Genomic DNA, 21,021 nt, shown 5'->3' on the forward strand with positions numbered 1-21,021 from the left:
GAAGGGTGCGCCGCCACGTCCTTAGTGAAGTCAGGCAAAATGACTCACGAACTGACTACGTTAAAACTGAAGCTGTAAATACTCACTGAAAATACTAACGAGCAGAGGCCATGAAGTTGGGATCACAGATTTACTTCAAATTTCCTAAACCTTATTAGGCCATTAAAACAACAAAATGTGAAATTAGCATGATGTGCTACTGTGGCAATTCCGTGAAAATCGCAAGAGATTTTTTACGCATCGATTATGTAACTGGTGTACCTGTACGAAGGTGCTGACCATTCGAATTCGTGGTAGTCAAGTGATTAGCGTTCGAGCTTCATAAGACGAACATGTATGAGGCGACGTTTCGACTCCTGCTCAAACGTATTCGTTAATCTATTTTTTCATTACTTCTCATATTATTTAACTTAGATGACATTTGAGAGGTAATATAATAAAAAAACTTGTGTATTTACATGGCGTTTTAGTGCATTTCATGTCATTTGACTACTTAATATCTTTAATTAGATTTCATCGTACATCACCAATTGTCAGCGCCTATAAATTTCCCAAAATTTCGCGTTACGCATAGTTTTCATCCAAACTGTCGGAAGAAAGAGATATTTTTCAAAATGTCAACGAGTTATGTTTCTCCTTAGAAACTCTTAATATTCCCTGTAAATGCTGGAAAGCTGCATTATTTCGAACCAGTAGATACCATTTCAATTTGTTTTCCACGTTTGTGTGACAAACACCATCCTGCAACATATGATGTCGAGTGCACATCCGATAGGTAATTGTACATTACTCTTGTATTCTGGCACATTGTGATTTACTATGTTAGTGACTGTGAATAAAGTCAGTCGCACTATTATTTATCGAGTTTAGTCTGGTCTTTCCAAGCCTGTCGCCCGTCCTTGAAAATTTAGTTAAAATAGTAAACAGTCAAATAACATATGAAATTCACAACAACTTCACTAAAATGCACGTTGGATTATCTTTTTCATCGTATTTGCTCTCAAATCTCATATAAAATAAACAATGTCACAGGTGATGGGAAAAATATAGATTAAGAACTAGCAGTCACTGTAGCTGGATTCGAACCGTCGCCCCGCACGCGTCCTTCTTCCTAAGTGCGAGATCTAACTACTTTTATTTTTTAGCTCATTTTGTTCGTTGAATTGGTTCGAGGCGGACGTCCCGTGATACTCGCTCAAGTTCGTCGTTCGTCCATTCACTTGGTTTTTTTTCTTTTTCATTACAGAGGGCAGCTAACCCTCTGTCCAAACACGCTGGGCTACAACTCCGGCTGTACCATTTGCCCACAATTAGGTCTTTCCACCAGCAATTTCCAGAATAGTGCACCTTACTCCTTGCACATATGTTGTTTAAATGGCCTACTGCAGCTGTAGAAAGTTTCAAGTAAATACGTGATCCCTACGGCGTGGCCGCTCCTTGTGAAACCACTCCAGGACATGATAAGAAAAATCTAGACAGCGTCGGATTCACGGTAGTGAGACGAGTTCACTATAATTATTACCACATTCATAAAATTATTATTAAAAAGTTATTAACATCTATGCTATAAATTGCAGTAAATGACAAATGATAAAGATATGCAATACATGCATATAACTACAAAGTCAGTACCTCTATTAGACTCTTGTTTATTTATAGTGTTACAGTTACACTTACACAATCATGATTTCGGCTTCAAAGTGCTATTATCGAGTGCTTCCTGAAAGCAGATTAGACAATAACAGTGAAATACATAACAAGTGATGTAACCATATAAGAATCCATATTTATAATGTTTACTTACAAGTCTTATAAATTCCCTAAGATGTCATACTGACGTATTAAAATACACTATTAGACACATTGTCAAAGTTTCGATATTTCTGGCAGAGCCTACTGCTTTGTTTCATTACTGAGTTACTTAGACAGTTGGCTAAGTGTCAAATTGTCTTGGTCAAAGAAATTCCTGTTAGAAGCAGGTGACTTTTGTTTTGTTTTAATTTTTGGACTCAGTGTTGGTAGGGTAGGAAAGGTTAGGAGCAATTTATTTTCTTTGGTAGTTGTTACATCTTTGCAGTACCCGTTTATCTTAGTATACAATGAAGTTGCCTGCTCATAAACAAAAACAGTAACAAACCTCTCGATAATATTCGCTGCATCCATAAATATAACAGTCAAGCTAATCACTGACGTTGTTTAAAGTACATTTTAGTAGGTAAATATACAGCTTTGCATATGAAATTAACACATGACCAACTGTAAATTGTGTAATTTTGCCTCAATTCAGAATTAATACAGTACAGTTCAATTACTTAATCTACTCACTCATTAATTAACCAGTGAGTTTTGAAGCAATATTTACGACGTACATATCATCAGACATGTAAATCCTGTTATATGTCGTAGAACATTACTTAGGAATAAGTGCAAATAATACAGGTATGTGAAACAGGACCTGTACATAAAAGTATTTCAGCAAATAAAAGAATCAAACTATTTCATGTTAAACAGCACATTTAAATGTAACATAATATAAAGAGTAGGGATATCCTAGTATTTGTTAATGGTTGATTAGATGCAATTACAAATGTGAGTGCACCATGGTATTGATACATATGGCTACAATCTTGATGCTATGAATCTTATTTACATGTTATAGTAGTGATGTCTTACCTATATGATGTAAACAACTTAATCAGCAACCACATATGAAAGCCCCAAGTGGGTTAACTTCTATTTCTTAACAACAAAGATAAATCTAAGATTGTTGATCATAGTTACTTCTTAGACAGGTAATAAGCAATTGAGAAGAAACATAAGATCAAGAATACTATGAGTCATTCATTGAAGACTGTAGGCATATGGAGTGGGAGTGTAAGGGGGGTGTAGAAGGATGGATGGGGGGCTACAAAATGACTAATGAAATGAAGGAGAGGCTATTGTTGGGGGGGGGGGGGGAGGGTAACTAATAAAGGAATAAGAATAAAAATGTGAAGTGAAAAAATGCTCAAATATAAAAATAGTAACACATATAATATGTAGAGATCTAAGTAAATGAAGAAAAGGGAGTATTTTAAGAGGAGTGTGGGAGTTGGGGGGGGGGGGGGTTGGTGATCCTTAACCAAGGAATAATGATAGAAGTTTCCTGTGAGAAATCTGTTAATAAATAAAATATATTACATTATAATTGGATATATATACCCTGGCCACCAAATTTATATTTTGAGATGAATATATTTGCAGACTATTCCTTTGATAGTTCAGAATATGGGATATTCATGTGTTTTCTCCCCCTTTTTGCTTTTTATAACATTATCTCCTTCGTATTCTCTAATTTATTAGGGTTTTATTCACATTGTTATGCGTAATTCCTATCTTCTTCAGCATCCCCCTCCCCTCCCCCCTTCCCTGGACGTATTGTTAACATTCCCATCACCTCCCTCAGCAATTATTGCTAACCACTGATTCACTAACCCTTTCCTCCCTCTGAGACATACTACTTTCATGAGGAGTCAGTATCCCTCTTCATACCTCACCCTGAGCTTCTATTATTAACCAAAGGACAGACTGAGAAAGTCTCAATAAAACCTTTTATTTTCTTAAATTTATGGAATAAATTTTAGTATCACAACTATTTAACACATAAAACACTAGCATTTATGAATCCATGATACACATTTAAGATGTACCTTCACTTTGGACACATCATTCCCACACAATGCCCTAACATATGCTATATTTGATCCTAGATGTAACATTTAAAAATGACCATTTACTATAGGTGTATTTTAATTTTTGAAAAAATTCACTTCACATTTTTATTCTTATTCCTTTATTAGTTACCCTTCCCCCTCCCTATAATAGCTTCTCCTTCATTTCATTAGTCATTTGGTAGCCCCCCATCCATCCTTCTACACACCTCTTACACTCCCACTCCATATGCCTACAGTCTTCAATGAATGATTCATAGTATTCTTGACCTTGTGTTTCTTCTCAATTGTTCATTACCTCTCTAAGAAGTAACTATGATCAATAATGTTACATTTACCTTTGTTGTTAAGAAATAGGAGTTAACCCACTTGGGGCTTTCATATGTGGTAACTGATCAAGTTGTTAACGTTACTATACATCTTTACATCATATAAGTAAGATGTCCCTACTATAACATGTAAATAATATCTATAGCGCCAAGATTGCAGCCATATGTATCAATACCATGGTGCACTCACATTTGTAATTGCATCTCATCAACCATTAACAAATACTAGGATATCCCTACTCTTTATATTATGTTAAATTTAAATGTGTTGTTTAACATGAAATCGTTTGATTCTTTTATTTGCTTAAATGCTTTTATGTACAGGTCCTGTTTCACATACCTGTATTATTTGTACTTATTCCTAAGTAATGTTCTACCACTTATAACAGGATTTACATGTCTGATGATATGTATGTCATAAATATTGCTTCAAAACTCACTAGTTAATTAATGAGTGAGTAGAGTAAGTAACTGCACTGTATTGTATTAATTCTTAATTGAGGCAAAATTACACAACTTACAGTTGGCCATGTGTTAATTTCATGTACAAAGCTGTATATTTACCTACTAAAATGTACTTTAAACAACGTCAGTGATTAGCTTGACTGTTATATTTATGGATGCAGCGAATATTATCGAGAGGTTTGTTACTGTTTATGTTTATGAGCAGGCAACTTCATTGCATACTAAGATAAACAGGTACTGCAAAGACGTAACAACTACCAAAGAAAATAAATTGCTCCTAACCTTTCCTACCCTACCAGACACTGAGTCCAAAGATTAAAACAAAAAAAAGTCACCTGCTTGTAACAGGAATTTCTTTGACCAAGACAATTTGACACTTAGCCAACTGTCATTCAGTCAAGATGGTATACTCAGTAATGAAAGAAAGCAGTAGGCTCTGCCAGAAATACCGACTCTTAGACAATGTATCTAATAGCGTATTTTAATACGGCAGTATGCCATCTTAGGAGATTTATAAGACTTGTAAGTAAACATTATAAATATGGATTCTTATACGGTTACATCACTTGTTATGTATTTCACTCTTATTGTCTAATCTGCTCTCAGAAAACACTTGATAATAGCACTTTGAAGTCGAAATCATGATTGTGTAAGTGTAACTGTAACACTGTAAATAAACAAGATTCTAATGGCGGTACTGACTTTAAAGAAATATATTACGACTCTGGCTCCACACTACGAAAAAATTATTATATGCATGTTACACACAGCTACGTAGATCTTGATGTCAACGAGAGAATGACCTATTTCCATTATTACTAAACAAATACAGAAGCAGTTATAAATTATTTATTGGCCATTCCTTATAAGGGTGCTAAAACAAATACCCAGTAGGTGTAATTTTAATCATTGTGTTTTAAGAGCTGCAGTGCAGGTTGTACACGTTGCTGGACGCTGAAACATTGTAGGTACGTACATTAATCGTTGAGCTTGTAAAGCATGCTGAAAAAATAATACCCCTAGTTGTACTTGCTGCTACCAGTTGAAAATATGGCACTGTAAGCAGTCAGAATGAGAAATGTCTGGTGTTTTGACGTCAGTATGGTGTATGTCACTGGGCGATACGTTTTAATTTCTTTTATGAAGTTACTGTTGGTGTAAAGGGTGTATGAAATGCAATGGCCGTTGAGAAAAAGACGTACACTGCTGGCAAAGTTGTTTTATCACAACGACAGCAACAACATCGCTGCAGGGTGGCTATATCGCCGACAGGAACAACTGTGAAGAGGCCCCATGATAGTAAATGGGCTAAGGAATACGATCAATTAACCTGAAGAAACAGGTGAACAATGCTGGTGCAGATGGGAAAGGGAAGCAGCCCATTGCCATGGCAGTTGTTGATGAAGTGCAGCACTCACTTTAAAATTTGCATCCACCGCTCAAGTTGTCACAGAAATTGTCTCTTCCCTGGTCAATTGTTCTAAAGATCTTCACTGGTACCCCTACGAGATTCAGAATGTGCACAAAATGAAGATCCAAGATAGGCTACAAAGCCGTGACTTTGCCTTTCGTTTTGTGGCACGCACGGGACTGGGTGACATGGGGCTGGGGAATATTCTTTGGATGGACGAAGCACATTTTACCCTTCTTTCCCTGGACCTACATCACATTCTGGCTGCTCTATATTTTCACCTGTGGCGGAAAGTGAAACTTTTTTTTAGCACACCCCGCGAGCACGCCAGCTAATGGATATACGTACGATGTTACAACGTCCTGTGATGTGCTAGGAACAATGCCAGTTTAGTTATGACCACCAAGTATTTCCCCAAATGTACAGAATTTCAATACAGCTGAACTATCAAGCGCTGTACAAACAACTCTCTGACCTTCAGGAAAATAGAATACTACGAGGATCGTAAATAATGTTTCATTTTCCATCCCATCCAGGGCAATATGACAGGTTTAAATTCTACCTTGTCAGATGTGGTCCTTATTTTTTACGCTGGTTTATGAAAAGTATCAACGAGAGAGAAATACGTCTAAGAGAAAAATACAGTTTTTTTTTTAATTTATCCGTCGTATTGGAACTATAACCTAAACTTTTACAGTTTTTGTCTCAAATTCGTAATTATACTGTTTGAAGATTTACAACAAAGTGATTTTTGAGACATATTCGATCTGTCGTTTTGATTTCTTCACATTTTGTATCAGGTTCATTGTCAATGGAGACCATTGTTTACCTCATGTTAAGGGAATGTAAGCGATAATAATTGCATCAATCTGCTATATCCATATTTATATGAACATCCCAAAACGATATTGTGGTGTCACTCTCTCCTGCTACAGTTTAGAATGGCGCTCTGGCAGAATTACTACCGATACATCTCGGTATGAACTTGAATACAGTATATCTGATATTACTGCAATGTTCTTCATTTTCTTCACGAGATTTACACTATCTTATCAAAAGTGTTCCATCACCTGTAAGTGGAAGTTAATAATGGATGTGTCCTCCCTTCACCCTTTCTAATGAGGACACTTTCAATGAGTAGTTTGAGTGTATGTGGAGGAATGGCAACCCATCCTTCCTCAATAGCCGAAACCAGAGAAGATCTGGAGTGAAGTCGAAGTACAATCAGATTCCAAAAGTGTTCTGTTGGATTCAGGTCTGGACTTTGGGCAGGCCAGTCCATTTCAGGAATGAATCTGTCTACAAACCATTGCTTCACAGACATTGGTTTATGACAAGGTGAATTGTCATGTTGATCCAGTCATTGTTTCTGAACTGTTGCGCTACTGTACACCGTATATAATGGTGTAAATTGTGTTCATATACTTTTGCCTTTACCGTTTCCTTAAACGCAGTAGGGGGACCACACCATAACCACAGAAACCCCCCCCCCCCCCCCATGTGGTAGCACCACCTCCTCCATACTTCAGTGTTGGCATTAGACACTGACGGCAGATAATGTTCTCGAGGCATTTGCCAAACCTGAACCCTCCCATCGGATAGTCACTCCAAATCACACGTCTCCAGTCATCCAGTGTCCAGTGGCGTCATTCTTTACACCACGTCAAGTGTCGCTTAGAACCGATTACATAAATGGATGGATTACGAACACCTGGTCGATAACTGTATCCCATTCTTTTGACTCCATATGTACCGTCAATGTGCTAGCTGAATTGCTGAAATCACTTTTTAACTCCCAAGTCAGTACGCCCACCGATTTCTTTCGACCAAACTCCATAATGCTCGATGGTCCCTGTCCATCAGTATATGATGTCTGATCTGTCTGATTTTGGTTTAACTGTGATCGTTCCTTCGCGTTTCCACTTCACAATCACATCACCAACAGTCAACGTAGGCAGCTTTAGAGGAGTTGAAATGTCCCTGATGATACGCTACTCAGGTAATAGCCAATGACAGTCCACGATCGAAGCACTGAACTCTTCTGAAAGTCAAATTCAGCTGTCACTGTTTCTCTACTGACAACACAATACTCCTCGCCTCGTTTTATATTGGCGCGTCTGCTTCTCGTGACATCTAGTGGTCAATTTCGCTTTACAGACGGGTGTCCCGATAGTTCAGATAGTGTGCGTCGGAGGAACTAATGTTGTACTTGGCGCTTCTTCTATCATGTGCTCTCAGAATTTTAACATACCTCTGTATGGTCCAAAACCCATATCCTGCAGCGTCTTTGACGGAATTTGGATGAACAACCTTGTAATCGAGCAATAATGCTTTTCTCCAGCTACTGGTCTGCAACATCTTACATTTCACGTACCATCAAAGCCAGGTAGGGCAGGGAAGACATGGCAACCGCGGCAACTGCCCACTCGACACTCGTGGCGATCTGGCGGAGACACGTGGGGTGCACCTCGATGCTCTGCAGGTTCACCATGCCCAGGTTGCCTATGGTGCTGAACTGCATTAACATGGTCGCCATCACGATGCCTGCACCCGCGACGTGCACTGCACAAAACGAGAATTTTTGTATGTTCAGTTCTGAGGAAGAGACATACATTTTCATGCCAGCAAAAGAGTGAGCTACCGTATTAACACTTTGATCCTTCCCTAGACACGCGATTAAACAAGAACACCACTACCCTACTCTAACAGAGTGGAAGATAAATTATGTGCTCCATCTGTCTCTGAATTTTGCAAACTTTGTTGGTGCAGTTTCGGTTTTAGATTTTTGTGTTACTGTACTTCCGAGGTAGATATGTAAATCCAGCCTGACATGCACATACAACGGTGTGAAAAAACATCTGAAAAATACACCCAGCCTGTAATTCATGATACATGCAACTCCTTTTGACCCTTTATTTCATTTTTCTACAGTTTTCGTAATTTAATGCTAACAATTGAAATTTGATCATTATGGTTTTGTTAATCAAATTTCAAATCCAGGATCCCATTTTTTCTTAAATAGTTGGATTCCTTTGTTGATATAATACACCCCTTCTTAAACAAGTTTGTTCGAAATTGCTGAATATTTTTGTTTACATTTACATTATATTCTGTCTGTGTTATTGACAGCATGGTGTTATATTTTCGTGTGGATAGTTTACACTAAAACCTAAAATTAAAGTTGGTGCACTATTTTACTTTCTCTACTTTTTTACTTCAACCATTTTCGCTTTTGCTAAGTGAAACTAAAGTTACACCATATTTTTAAAAGCTCCAAACGCTGAGTAACATGGACTTAAAGGTGCCATAATTATCTTAGAATAAATAGTGTGTTCACTGGACTAGGCAATTAATTGATAAGTATACAACCCATAAATTTATTATACGTGTATTGCAACACATTATGCAATATAACAATAATGACTGGAAGATACTATCCTTAAATGCATATCTGACAAGTGTTGGGTATATTGCAAATAAATAAACCTATGATCGAATAATGTATGAATAATGTAAATTCTGCAGATATTCTAAAACATTTTCAATATTAAAAAAGATACAAAGCCATCAATAGTAACATTTATTCATTGTAATCTTTTTGTATCGTTCTATCATACATGATCACAATTCTTCATTTCAGCACACACAGTAATAATGTGTGTTTATAAATCTAATTATTTACTGTGATATAACATACAATGTATATTTTCGATCTTTTGACAGTAAATGGTCTTTGTATTTGTTAATTAAAGTGAACCCTAAAATAAAATGGGTTCCAGTTTTGAGAAGTAATCTGATGAAATTGATTGATTTTGAGAATGCATCTCAGATGGCTGTCATAGCAAATTGAGTGGGGTAGTCCTTATTTTCAAACAGATGCATATTGCAAGAAAACTTCATTTATTATATGTAGTCATTTACTCTTGGTTACTAACAAAATAGTGCTTAACTTGTAAAGTAGAATAACAATTGTTCATCTCTTGTAACTGAATTTCTTACTGTTTCTTAAAAAACCACTTTATGTGTAGTCATAGTAAGCATCATCAGCTGCTTACAACAGAAATAACTTATAATTATTTGTTTTTGTACATTTTCTCCACAAGGATTTTTGGGTTGAACCCATGTTTCTGGGCTTATATTTAATTATGAGCTGACGATGGTCTCCACTTTCAAAACAGGTTAGATCTTGTTGCTATATAGTGTGCTGACATCAACAGTTACTTTCAGAAATTCCGTGATCCCCTGACACTGGACTAGGAAACTATAGGGTACATTACGGTAAATGAGGCTGTTAATTTGTCTCTATCAGTTCGCATAGACCTCGTTCCATGTACTAAAATACCTGTTGCGCAGCAACAGACAACAAGCAGAAGTTGTAAACCACTAAGACTACCATCTAATACCACCAAATGGTCTTTTTCCCATAACTGGTATGTTTTTACTTTTATGTTTTTGCCTTATTTTTGTTCTCCCCCAGCGACAAAGCGGTTGAATATTCACATAGCGATTACTTGCTTCATGATTTAGATTAAATTTCAGTAGATTTGTGTTTATATAACCGTGAATCATATGATTGGCATTTTTGCCATTCTCATGCTGATTAAATTTATGGATTAGCTGTATAGCTGTATCAGTATATTTGAGTATGTATAGAGTCCTGTTATGACAGTATATTGTTTTCTCGTTTGTTGTATTGTATCCCCCCATAAGATCTTCTATCCCATTCGTGATCAGTTCGATTACCTGCAGTTACTTATTCCTGTAAACAGGCAACTAAGTAATTTACCCTTTGCTGAAAGCAGAATCTCTACTATTCCATTAGGCCAAGGAGAAGAACGGCAGTACAACCCTTTTTTTAAATTTGCGATGGGGATGGCATTCTAAGCCGAAGAATGTGTAACAGCGTGTATTGACCATCATCGCACGTTACTGTATGTGGGCATTTATTATTGAATTTCGTCAATGTCGAACCCACGGTTCTTAATTGTCACTGTCTATGAGCAACATTCCTGGATCTGCTTCATCTCTACCGATCTCATAGTTGACCCAGTTGGTCATCACAGCAGTCTTCTCTATTGACAACTAACTGTGATCTATCTAACGATTCTCATCCTATTTTTAGGTAAGATAGAGGCTAAATTAGCAGAGACATATGGACACAGCTCACCAGTCAGCAGGCAAAAGATGAGGACACAGGCCATTGCAGCCAAGAGTGCACTGGCCACGCCGGGCCAACGGCGACCGAACCTCGCTCCAAAGTAGTTCACCAGGTAGTAGGCAGTGAACTTTGCCGCCCCCTGCGCCACTATCCCCAGGAAAGGGTTCGCGCTTAGTCGGCTCACTGCTATCACCGGTGAGTACATTGTCAGCAGGTGTACCGACCTGGTAACGACCAGAAATGCGCACATTATTCCATATCCACTAACAAGTATCAACATGCACAGACTCCTTTAAATGGACTTACGACACAGTCTTTATTGTAAAGTCTGATTAGAAATTGTCATTAAGCTATATCTGTACCAAAAGTGAACTTAAAAATACGATTTTACCATCATCGTACATAAAGACTTACAAAACTTGTACATTGGTTTTAGGTACCCTTGATATCAGATCCATGTAAAGTGTATGACAGATAGATGGCCAGTCTGAAGCTTCTTCCCAAACAAGCCCTCGTGATCTGATGTTCTTAGTAGCTACAGTAACGTGGATTGTCAGTACTATTAATTTAAGGCCGCTCTATTTCCTAATATATACATCTCTTAAGTTCACGACCGAATTCAGGCTTCGCATCCAGGCCATTTTCAAGTAGATTTGAAAATTGTGCTGTTGTAAAGCACTTTTGCAGGTGTCGGTCTCTAACTGGTGGGGGGGAGGGGGGAGTAACAATGGAAAAGTCACATGACAAGGTGAGCAAGCCGCTCCGACGCCTTCTACACGTGCTTCAGTGTATGCACTAAGATCGAGAAATAGACTGGTGTAAATGAGATAGGAGAATGATAGGTGTTTCCCTTCTTTAGGTAACAATAGCGCCAAAGGTGGCGATACAGGTGATGCTGCATCTCGGCAGGCACAGATGAATGGACGCCCTGAGGGCGCGACCACACGACGACGTAATCATGGCAGGAAAATGACGTCATGACAGATCATTAGTGGACACTAAAACAGACGTTGAGCGCCTGCACACTTTCTGTCAGTCACCGTGACCTGCTGGTGATGCATGCCAGCTCATCTGACGCGCTCTCTTACGAGAGCTTGCAACACTACAACCCACTACCTCATGTACATTTCAGCTACCTTGATTTCTCGATTGTATAACCATTTTTGTAAATACATGTATTAATGAATTTTTTTCATTGATTAGTGTTTATGAAAATTTTATTTTTTGTTGATAGGATGAGTAAGAATTATTCGTGTCAAATCATTGTAGTAAATACGCTGACCATGTCAGGGAAGCTTCTATTGTGTAAAGCACAGTAACAATATCGTCGTTGGTAAGAGTGCGCAGTGGTGAAGGCAGAGAAGTAGTTGCGAAGCATCTGTCTGGAGGAACGGACGTATTTGTTGAAGTGCAAACAACAGAGTGTTTTGCGACGAAAATGTTGTGATAAGTGGCCAGGCAAATTATAAGTGGTCGAGCAAGTATGTGGGCACAGCACATGGTCACAAGAAGATTTTCGAAGCAATGAAGAATATTGTGTGGGCCAGATTTATTCAAGCTGCACACTAATCAAGAAGAGCCTGTTGTCGATAATGGAACTCATAACAAGCACTACTTTGCACCACAGGCAACGCATAGCGAAGTGAGATCCAGCACTGTTTCGTAGCTGTGTAATTGGCATGCTGGCATCTTAGTAACTTCTTGGAGCATTATACTTCGTTTAGTCAAAGAATGAACTTGTCGAGAGAAACTTAATTGACACTAGACATCACTTCACCACGATTCCAAGAAAGTTATAAATGCAAAAAATAGTCAAAAGAAGCCAGATGTAATTAAATTTACTGTTTATTTTCAACCGAGTCATTATTGCATCAAAATATAGTAGTACCAACAATTGCTCGTATAGTATTGCACTACTAATGCAGACAATCAGTTCAAATTAAAAGTGATTCTAATTGAAATACAGTTTCTATGATAATAATATGTTGGATTTTTATGTAGTGAAAGTAGTTTTAGAATTTTATGTTGTATTTTGTAAGTGATATTTTATGCACACGTCAAAATAACACTGCTAGTGAAAAACAGGTATGGTGTTGCGATGAATGAAAGTTTTTACTGCATCTATTTGATAAACCATCAGCTGTAGAGTAAAAAGTAAAGAATAATAAACAGTTTTTAACACGAAGGATATTTTCAGGCAGACAGCATTCTCGTGAATTGCGCAACATTTAAGGAGTCAACCGCCCCTTACATATGGAGAACAATATATCTTTGCCTCACGCAGCTCGCAGTAGGTACTATCGATAGTCGAGAGCCGAGTGCACCAGAAAGTAGTCAGTGTTGAGACCCCGAAAAAGTAAATTGTTGACTATTAAACGAGCAGGGCGGATTTCGGCAGGATGGGTGACCGCAATTACCATTGTTTAACGGCTGTGTCTGTCACCCAGCGCCGTAGCCGCGACCTCCAGCAAATACGGAAATGGCATTAACTAAGTGACTTGTTGGTATGTTTAAGTGTTCATTTGCATACCGTGATTACGCGATAACCGCGCCGGACACCAACGATTTGAATTGCAGTGAGGATTGTGCAGTTGCTGTTTAGACAATATATATAGAACTCTAACAACAAAGTATGTACCGATTATTGCTACCTGACATTCAAATTGACTTTGTTGGATTTGATACGAAACAACTCCTGTTCAAATATTAACAGATCAGCTTTTATCAGCTGCACACCGTCGAACTATTCTAAACTGTTAGGCTGTTATCCACAAGTCAGTAACGATGAGTTCTAAAAGGGAGTGTTTCATTGTGGCATTCTATGAAAGGACAGTGTGCAGTGCGCTAAGAGGAGGAGAGTAACAACAAATGGTTCAAGTGTGCTTATCGCGAAAGAACATTGGCAGTATTAAGAAAATCACCAAAAGTTTAAATGGTAACGAAAACTTTTCATTAATTTACGTATGTATGAACAATTCAGAAATTTCGAGAAAAACCATCTTCGATAAACGGTACTTTGTAATGGTTTTCATTGTGAAAATGCATAAAAAACTTCGGACACTGTATTACGATGTAATTGCAGGATAATAGAACGTTCTAACACCTAATAATTAAAAGCAATTGGCAGTATCGGACGACAGGGACAGTGTTAATAAACTCTACTGTGGAGTACAAGCACGGAAATTCGTGTGTAAAACAGTGCGAGGTTAATATTAACAAGAGACATGGGTAGAAATTATCGCGACGTAACTGATCGCGTATTCATTACAAACGTGTCAAAGAAGTATTGTGCTCAGTCTTTACGCACGAAACCGGCTGTAAACCGTTTTAAAATCTCGAAAATTAATGTGGACCCATAATCTTATACGTAGGCAATAATGCACGGAGCCCAGCAGCCACGTCAAAGAACGTCAGTCAGGAAGTAATTCGACACAGCACCAGTTACAGCCACGTGAGAGTTTCGACGGCGTAGACATGCTACACCGAGCAGCCACCAACACGCTGCCGAAGTTGCATCTCGTAGAGAAGCTACTAAGTATCCTGACCGCAGTGCCACCTGGCCACCGATCAGCGAACTTCGACAACAACGTCTATACAGATGACACCGGGCAGCGGGCCGCCAGTGACGCGTCAGCCAAGTCACCGCATATAATGAGCCGATGGCATTGACAGCAGCGGCAGCGACTAGAGGTGGCAAAAAATAACTTAACTGATAGAAATAACCGATTACTGAGAAGTAACGGTTACTGCGATAACTGCTCACCTCATACTGGCAGGTATTTCAATAACTGCCAATGGTGCCTCGCGCCATTTGTTGACCCGAAAATCTTACTACGCTTGCGCGTCAACTCATCGAAGGAGAGGGATAGACCATTTTGAGGGTGTTCTCTAGGTCATGGAAATAACTATGAGACTGCGCGCCATCTGTTAATAGAACTGTGTACTATTTCGTGCGCCATCACTACTTTCAGCACAAACAGTTAAATGAAGTTAATGTAAGAGTGGTGGCTAACAGGGGCTGCAGTACACGCATTGACATGTATGGTCGTTCCCTTAAGCCACCGCCTTGTTTGTCAATTTAGTTTGGGCAGGTAGTACAAATACAGCTACCATAAGGAATTAGAGCGACTATGGAAATAACTATGAGGTCAGTATTTATCTCCGGTAGTTATTGTTATTTGCTCACAGTTCTACTTCTCTGTGAGTTAACGGCTACCAGTACAGGTAACCTGGAAGTTAGTAACTGTGTTCCTGACTCTAGTTGGAGGTCACAGAGCCCGGTGATATTTGCAGAGAGGATGTTTACTGGAATGAACAAATACTTTCATACTGCTATGGAAATAGCCAGTGGCTATCGAAGAGGACAAAGTATAACATAAAACATTTGAATATAATACTTATTATCCTCATCATTTGTCAGGAGATTGTCAAAATACATGAATGTATTACAGTAAACTGGAGTTGCTAATGTTTACAGGATTAATACACTGCCAGAATAAAACATAGTTATGCATGTTTAATAAATTTTTCAGATACAGGTACCTGATCTTGACTGCTGTGACCAAGTGCTGTCAAAACTGAAACATAGCGGAATTTTTACTTAAGCTGGTCTAACAGTCCCTGTTAAGATATTCATCTATAGAGTAGAACGAGTTGCCTATCAAAAAGTCTTTCAAACTCTCTGTAAACCGTGCTTTATCTCAAACCGAGTTTTTATTGGTTGCTGACTTGCTAGCAATTTATTGAAAGTGTGTGTTCCTGAATATTGGACCCCTTTTTGGACCAAGGTAAGTGATTTTAGGTCTTTATGTAGATCATTGTTTGTATTCCTAGTACTGATATTATGTATTCAGCTGGTGGTTCGAAATACGTGCAACAAATTTCATTAAGGAATAAATATACTAGGAAGCAGTGGATAGAATACGAAGTTCCTTAAACAGGTTTCTACATGTTGTTCTTGAATTTATACCACAAATGATTTTTATTACACACTTTTACATGCTAAAAACGTTTGCTCGATTTGTTGAGTTACCCCAGAAAATGATCCCTTTTGACATAATAGAATGCAAGTATATAGCTTTCTTTATTTTTATATTTATGTCTCCTACATGTGACATCATTCTCACTACCAATACAGACTTGTTTAGGCGTTTCAGCAATTCTGTGGTATGCCCTTCCCAACTGAATTAATTATTGAGTTGTAAACCCAGAAATTTAACACTGTCAAACTTTTCATACACATGTTGTAGCTGAAGAAATCGAGCAGTTTTCCAAATCTCAACTAAAACTTGGATAGCGTAGAGGAGTAAACGAATCTATCACATTATGTATATTTTTGTATTTTATTACAAGGCCATACACTTATTCTATTAAGTAAACAGCACAAGCTTTGAATTCAACCTGCATTATTTAGCTTACATATTACTTCATACTTAAAAATGCACATTGTTAACATTTAACTTAAACAGTGCTGTGGCGAAGTTCTGCATTTTCTGCTGCAGCTGTGAGGATAATATTTATAATAGCTACTGTGATAACATACATACATACATATGATATGAAACACTAATAATCGTTCGAACATCAAGTGAAATCTACCCGCAGTTAATTAGCTAAGGTTATGGCACGATTTGTACGACATTCCTGCCATTTCGCTCTACTCGCAGTTATACTGATAACTAAACTGATGGATTCCACTTGTGTCATTATTTAACTGTAACCCCATTGGAGTATTCAGTAGTGAAAAATAACTTGAAAGTTATTTATAACTGTTACAATAACGGTTTTAAAAATATAACTGGAACTGTGATAACGCTTACTCCAGCTACCAGTTAACACAGCACGCAACGAATATCGAATTCCGCAGCAAGTATTAGCATCGTGCGATGAGTGAAGACAACCTGCTGGCGCAATAATAATTTAATTAGGCTATCTGCAGAGCCTATAATCACATTTTGTAACGTTACAAGAATTGTATAGTAATTTTTCCTTCCATTTCGGTATTTTCTGGCTCTGCAGTAGTTTGTCTATGTATGCATATATTTTTATGTTTTCACCAGCAAGACAGCTGCGAATAGATTTTAAGACTTATGCTCTAGCATTAATTGTTGATTACAGGTTTCATAAGTTAATTGGTGGTGTTATTTGATTTTTGATGCTTTGGTGTGAGGTGATGAGTATTACCATTGGTGTTTAATTCAGATAAGTTGGTGAAGTTTTTTATATATCCAGTGCAAACAGGTATTGTTTCTGTTTTGAGCTGGTTGAAGTACTGCTGTCATTATTTTGTTTTAATTGTCAGGTGGTCAAGAGTCTTAGTTTACCCAAGGGTTAATTTATAGTGTTGCCTGTATGTAATATATGTAACCAAACATGTCTACTGAAATTCTGGAGATTCTGGAGGTACAACCTGGGAAGAAGGAGATAGGACAGGAGGATAGAGTTGATTCAGGAATCAGTGGCTGTGGACTATCAATAAAAAGCCCATTACCTCATTCCACCAATTACCTCAAGATACCAATTAAACCTGTAGTAAACATTGTAGTGGGCAGACAGCAATATGTGCTACTGGCGATATTAGAAAAGATTGATGCCAAGATTGAAGCCACCAATTGGAAAATTGAGGATACCAAGCAGGAAACCAAGGAACACAGTAAAATGACCCAAGAAAAGACTGAAGCCACTAATAAGGAAATCAGAGCCACCAATCAGAAAATCGAGGGAACTAATAGAAAAACCCAAGAAAAGATTGACATTGTCAATGAGGAAATTCAGATGACTCTACAAGAGCATGAAAATTTTAACAGACAATTACAGAATTATAAGGAATAGGTGAGGAAAGACTGCAAGGAGGGAGAAGACAGATTCCAGCAAGGCATAAACCTGCTCTAAAAAGATGCAAAGAAGATGGGAGAAGAGATAACCGAGAAAGCCCATGAAGAGGCTAAAGAAGTTAAAGAAGAATTAGGGGGAAAGATCGAAGAGATAATGCAGAAGCAACAGCAATGTTAAGTAGCTATTTAGAGAGTAGGCAACAAACAGACTGAATTAGCTCAAAATATTCAAAGCACAATAACAGTGCAGAGGGGCGAAGATAACAGGAGGATTGCAAAGGACATACAACATTTACAAAGCGAAATCCAACAATTAGAAACGAAAACTGAGGAGACTGACAGGAAATTTGGTTATGCAACACTAGCTATAGGAGAAGGTAAAGTGATAACATTAATGTTTGGTGATAATCGTTATCCACAAGCTCATGTGGGACAAAAATATAAGCTAAAGGGAGTGCTGCACCTGAAGATTTTTATTAAATGGTTGAGAGACATTTTTCCAACACATTTTCGAGACAAAGACAAAATTCGGTTTGCAATAGATAGAATGGAAGGTGAAGCTTCTACATGGGGAGTGAAGAAAAAAGAAAAAGTTAGTAGTTATGAGCAGTTTTAAGGACAATTTATAAAGAAGTACTGGTCAAAGTGTTCAGAAGTTTAAAGATAGAGAAGCCCTGATGGAGATACTGGAGCACACATGTGGGTAACAGAATAATCAAGCAGGTGAGCAGGGCCAAAAAGAAGACAATTACCAACGGAATCAGTTTAATAATAAATCGTTCAACTGAGGAAGAGGAGACTATCATGGAAGTATGGGCCCATGGAAATGGACATCAGTTCCAAGGCCTTTCCAGAAGAGATGAAAATACAAGGGAATATGAAAGAGAAGGTGGCAGGCGAATAAATAGTGAGGCCTAAGATCAGGAAGAAAGGAAAAAGTAAAGAAGACTGCACTCCTGATTAGGTTCAATCGTAGTCAGTATAAAGATGTATGGGCTAGATGGTGATGTCTTAGTTGACACCAGGAGTGAAGTGTGTACTATATCTCAAAAGCTATATGAACAGATACTGAATACTAACGCCAGTTTACGAAGTTTTCCCGGAAATGGTGTCCAAGTTGCAAATGCTGTAGGTGCCAAAAGTAAGCCCATTAAGGAATAAGCATTGACTGGGTTTGAAGTAGAGGGAGAAGCATATAAAGCGACATTTTTTGTGGTATCATATCTTAACATGACAGTTATTTTGGGAATTGACTGGCTAAATGTAGTAGAAGCAATCATAAATTTCGATGAATGCACAGTGAGTGTAAATGGACGGGAAGGAGAAATGAGAGAACTGACCTTGGTAGAAAGTTAGAAGTCAGAACAGTTCTGACTGGTGAATTTGTGTTATGCGGTGGGCCTACAGAAGAACAACCGGTTGATGAGCAAGTATTGATATTCTACGAGGGATTAGCACAAGCAGATCAACCTAGTGAAGATGCTATAGGCAAGAAACTAGAATATATGACACATTTGGATGAAGAGATTCGGAAGAGGTTACCAGAGATCTCACATAAGCACAGCAAAGCTTTCTCTCAGCAGCCAGGAATCATGAAAGAGGTAGAATGTAAATTGAAAATTAAGGAACACAAGCCTTTCAAAACAATACTCCATCCCTCACGCTAAATGGCAAGCAGTAGAAGAGGAAATACAAAGAATCGTTGACCTTGGGGTTATTGAGACAACCAAGACCAATACAACAGTCCATTATTTGTGTTAGACAAGAAACATGGGAAAGTGAGAATAGTTTTGGATGCATGTACAGTAAATAAAATCATTGAACCAGATCAAGACAAGCCAAAAGCGATAGAAGAATTAATTCAAAGGTTTCGGGGTGCAAAGATACTTAGTAGCATTGACTTGCCCACAGGATACTGGCAAATACCTCTGACCTCTGAGTCATGTCAGCATACTGCCTTCATGTAAGCTGACAGAAGTTATCATTTTAGAGTATTGCCATCTACATCTACATCTACATCCATACTCTGCAAGCCACCTGACGGCGTGTGGCGGAGGGTACCTTGAGTACGTCTATCGGTTCTCCCTTCTATTCCCGTCTCGTAGTGTTCATGGATAGAAAGATTGTCAGTATGCCTCTGTGTGGGCTCTAATCTCTCTGATCTTATCCTCATGGTCTCTTTGCGAGATATACGCAGGAGGGAGCAATATACTGCTTGACTCCTTAGTGAAGGTATGTTCTCGAAACTTTAACAAAAGCATGTACCAAGCTACTGAGCATCTCTCTTGCAGATTCTTCCACTGGAATTTATCTATTATCTCCGTAATGCTATCACGATTACTAAATGATCCTGTAACGAAGCGTGCTACTCTCCTTTGGATCTTCTCTATCTCTTCTATCAACCCTATCTGGTACGGATCCCACACCGGTGAGCAGTATCCAACCAGTGGGCGAACAAGTGTACTGTAACCTACTTCCTTTGTTTTCGGATTGCATTTCCTTAGGATTCTTCCAATGAATCTGTGTGGCATCTGCTTTACCGACGATCAACTTTATATGATCATTCCATTTTAAATCACTCCTAATGCCTACTCCCAGATAATTTATATAATTAACTGCTTCCAGTTGCTGATCTGCTATATTGTAGCTAAATGATAAAGGATCTTCCTTTCTATGTATTTGCAGGACATTACACTTGTCTACATTTAGATTCAATTGCCATTCCCTGCACCATGCGTCAGTTTGTTGCAGATCCTCCAGAATTTCAACACAATTTTTCATTGTTACAACCTCTTAATATACTACAGCATCATCCGCAAAAGCCTTAGTGAACTTCTGATGTTATTCACAAGGTAATTTATATATGTTGTAAATAGCAACAGTCCTACGACATTCCCCTTTGACACATCTGAAATCACTCTTATTTCAGAAGACTTCTCTCCATTGAGAAAGAGATGCTGCATCCTGTTATCTAGGAACTCTTCAATCCAATCGCACAATTGGTCTGATAGTCCATATGCTCTTACTTTGTTCATTAAATGACTGTGGGGAACTGTATCAAACGCCTTGCAGAAGTCAAGAAACACGGCATCTACCTGGGAACCCATGTCTATGG

General features: G+C 38.2%; 1 protein-coding gene across 1 annotated transcript in view; it reads right to left on the reverse strand.

Annotated features, from left to right (window-relative positions):
• The window catches only part of LOC124606608 (solute carrier family 22 member 1-like), a 122,416-nt gene that overhangs the window by 17,507 nt on the left and 83,888 nt on the right, over nucleotides 1–21,021 (reverse strand). The window contains exons 7-8 of the mRNA XM_047138593.1: nucleotides 11,083–11,297; nucleotides 8,290–8,477 (exon numbers count right to left, since the gene is read on the reverse strand). Coding sequence (XP_046994549.1) covers nucleotides 8,290–8,477; nucleotides 11,083–11,297 — 403 coding nt within the window. The remainder of the gene's footprint in view (nucleotides 1–8,289; nucleotides 8,478–11,082; nucleotides 11,298–21,021) is intronic.

Source organism: Schistocerca americana, chromosome 3 (genome assembly GCF_021461395.2).
Source record: "Schistocerca americana isolate TAMUIC-IGC-003095 chromosome 3, iqSchAmer2.1, whole genome shotgun sequence".
Lineage (NCBI taxonomy): Eukaryota > Metazoa > Arthropoda > Insecta > Orthoptera > Acrididae > Schistocerca > Schistocerca americana.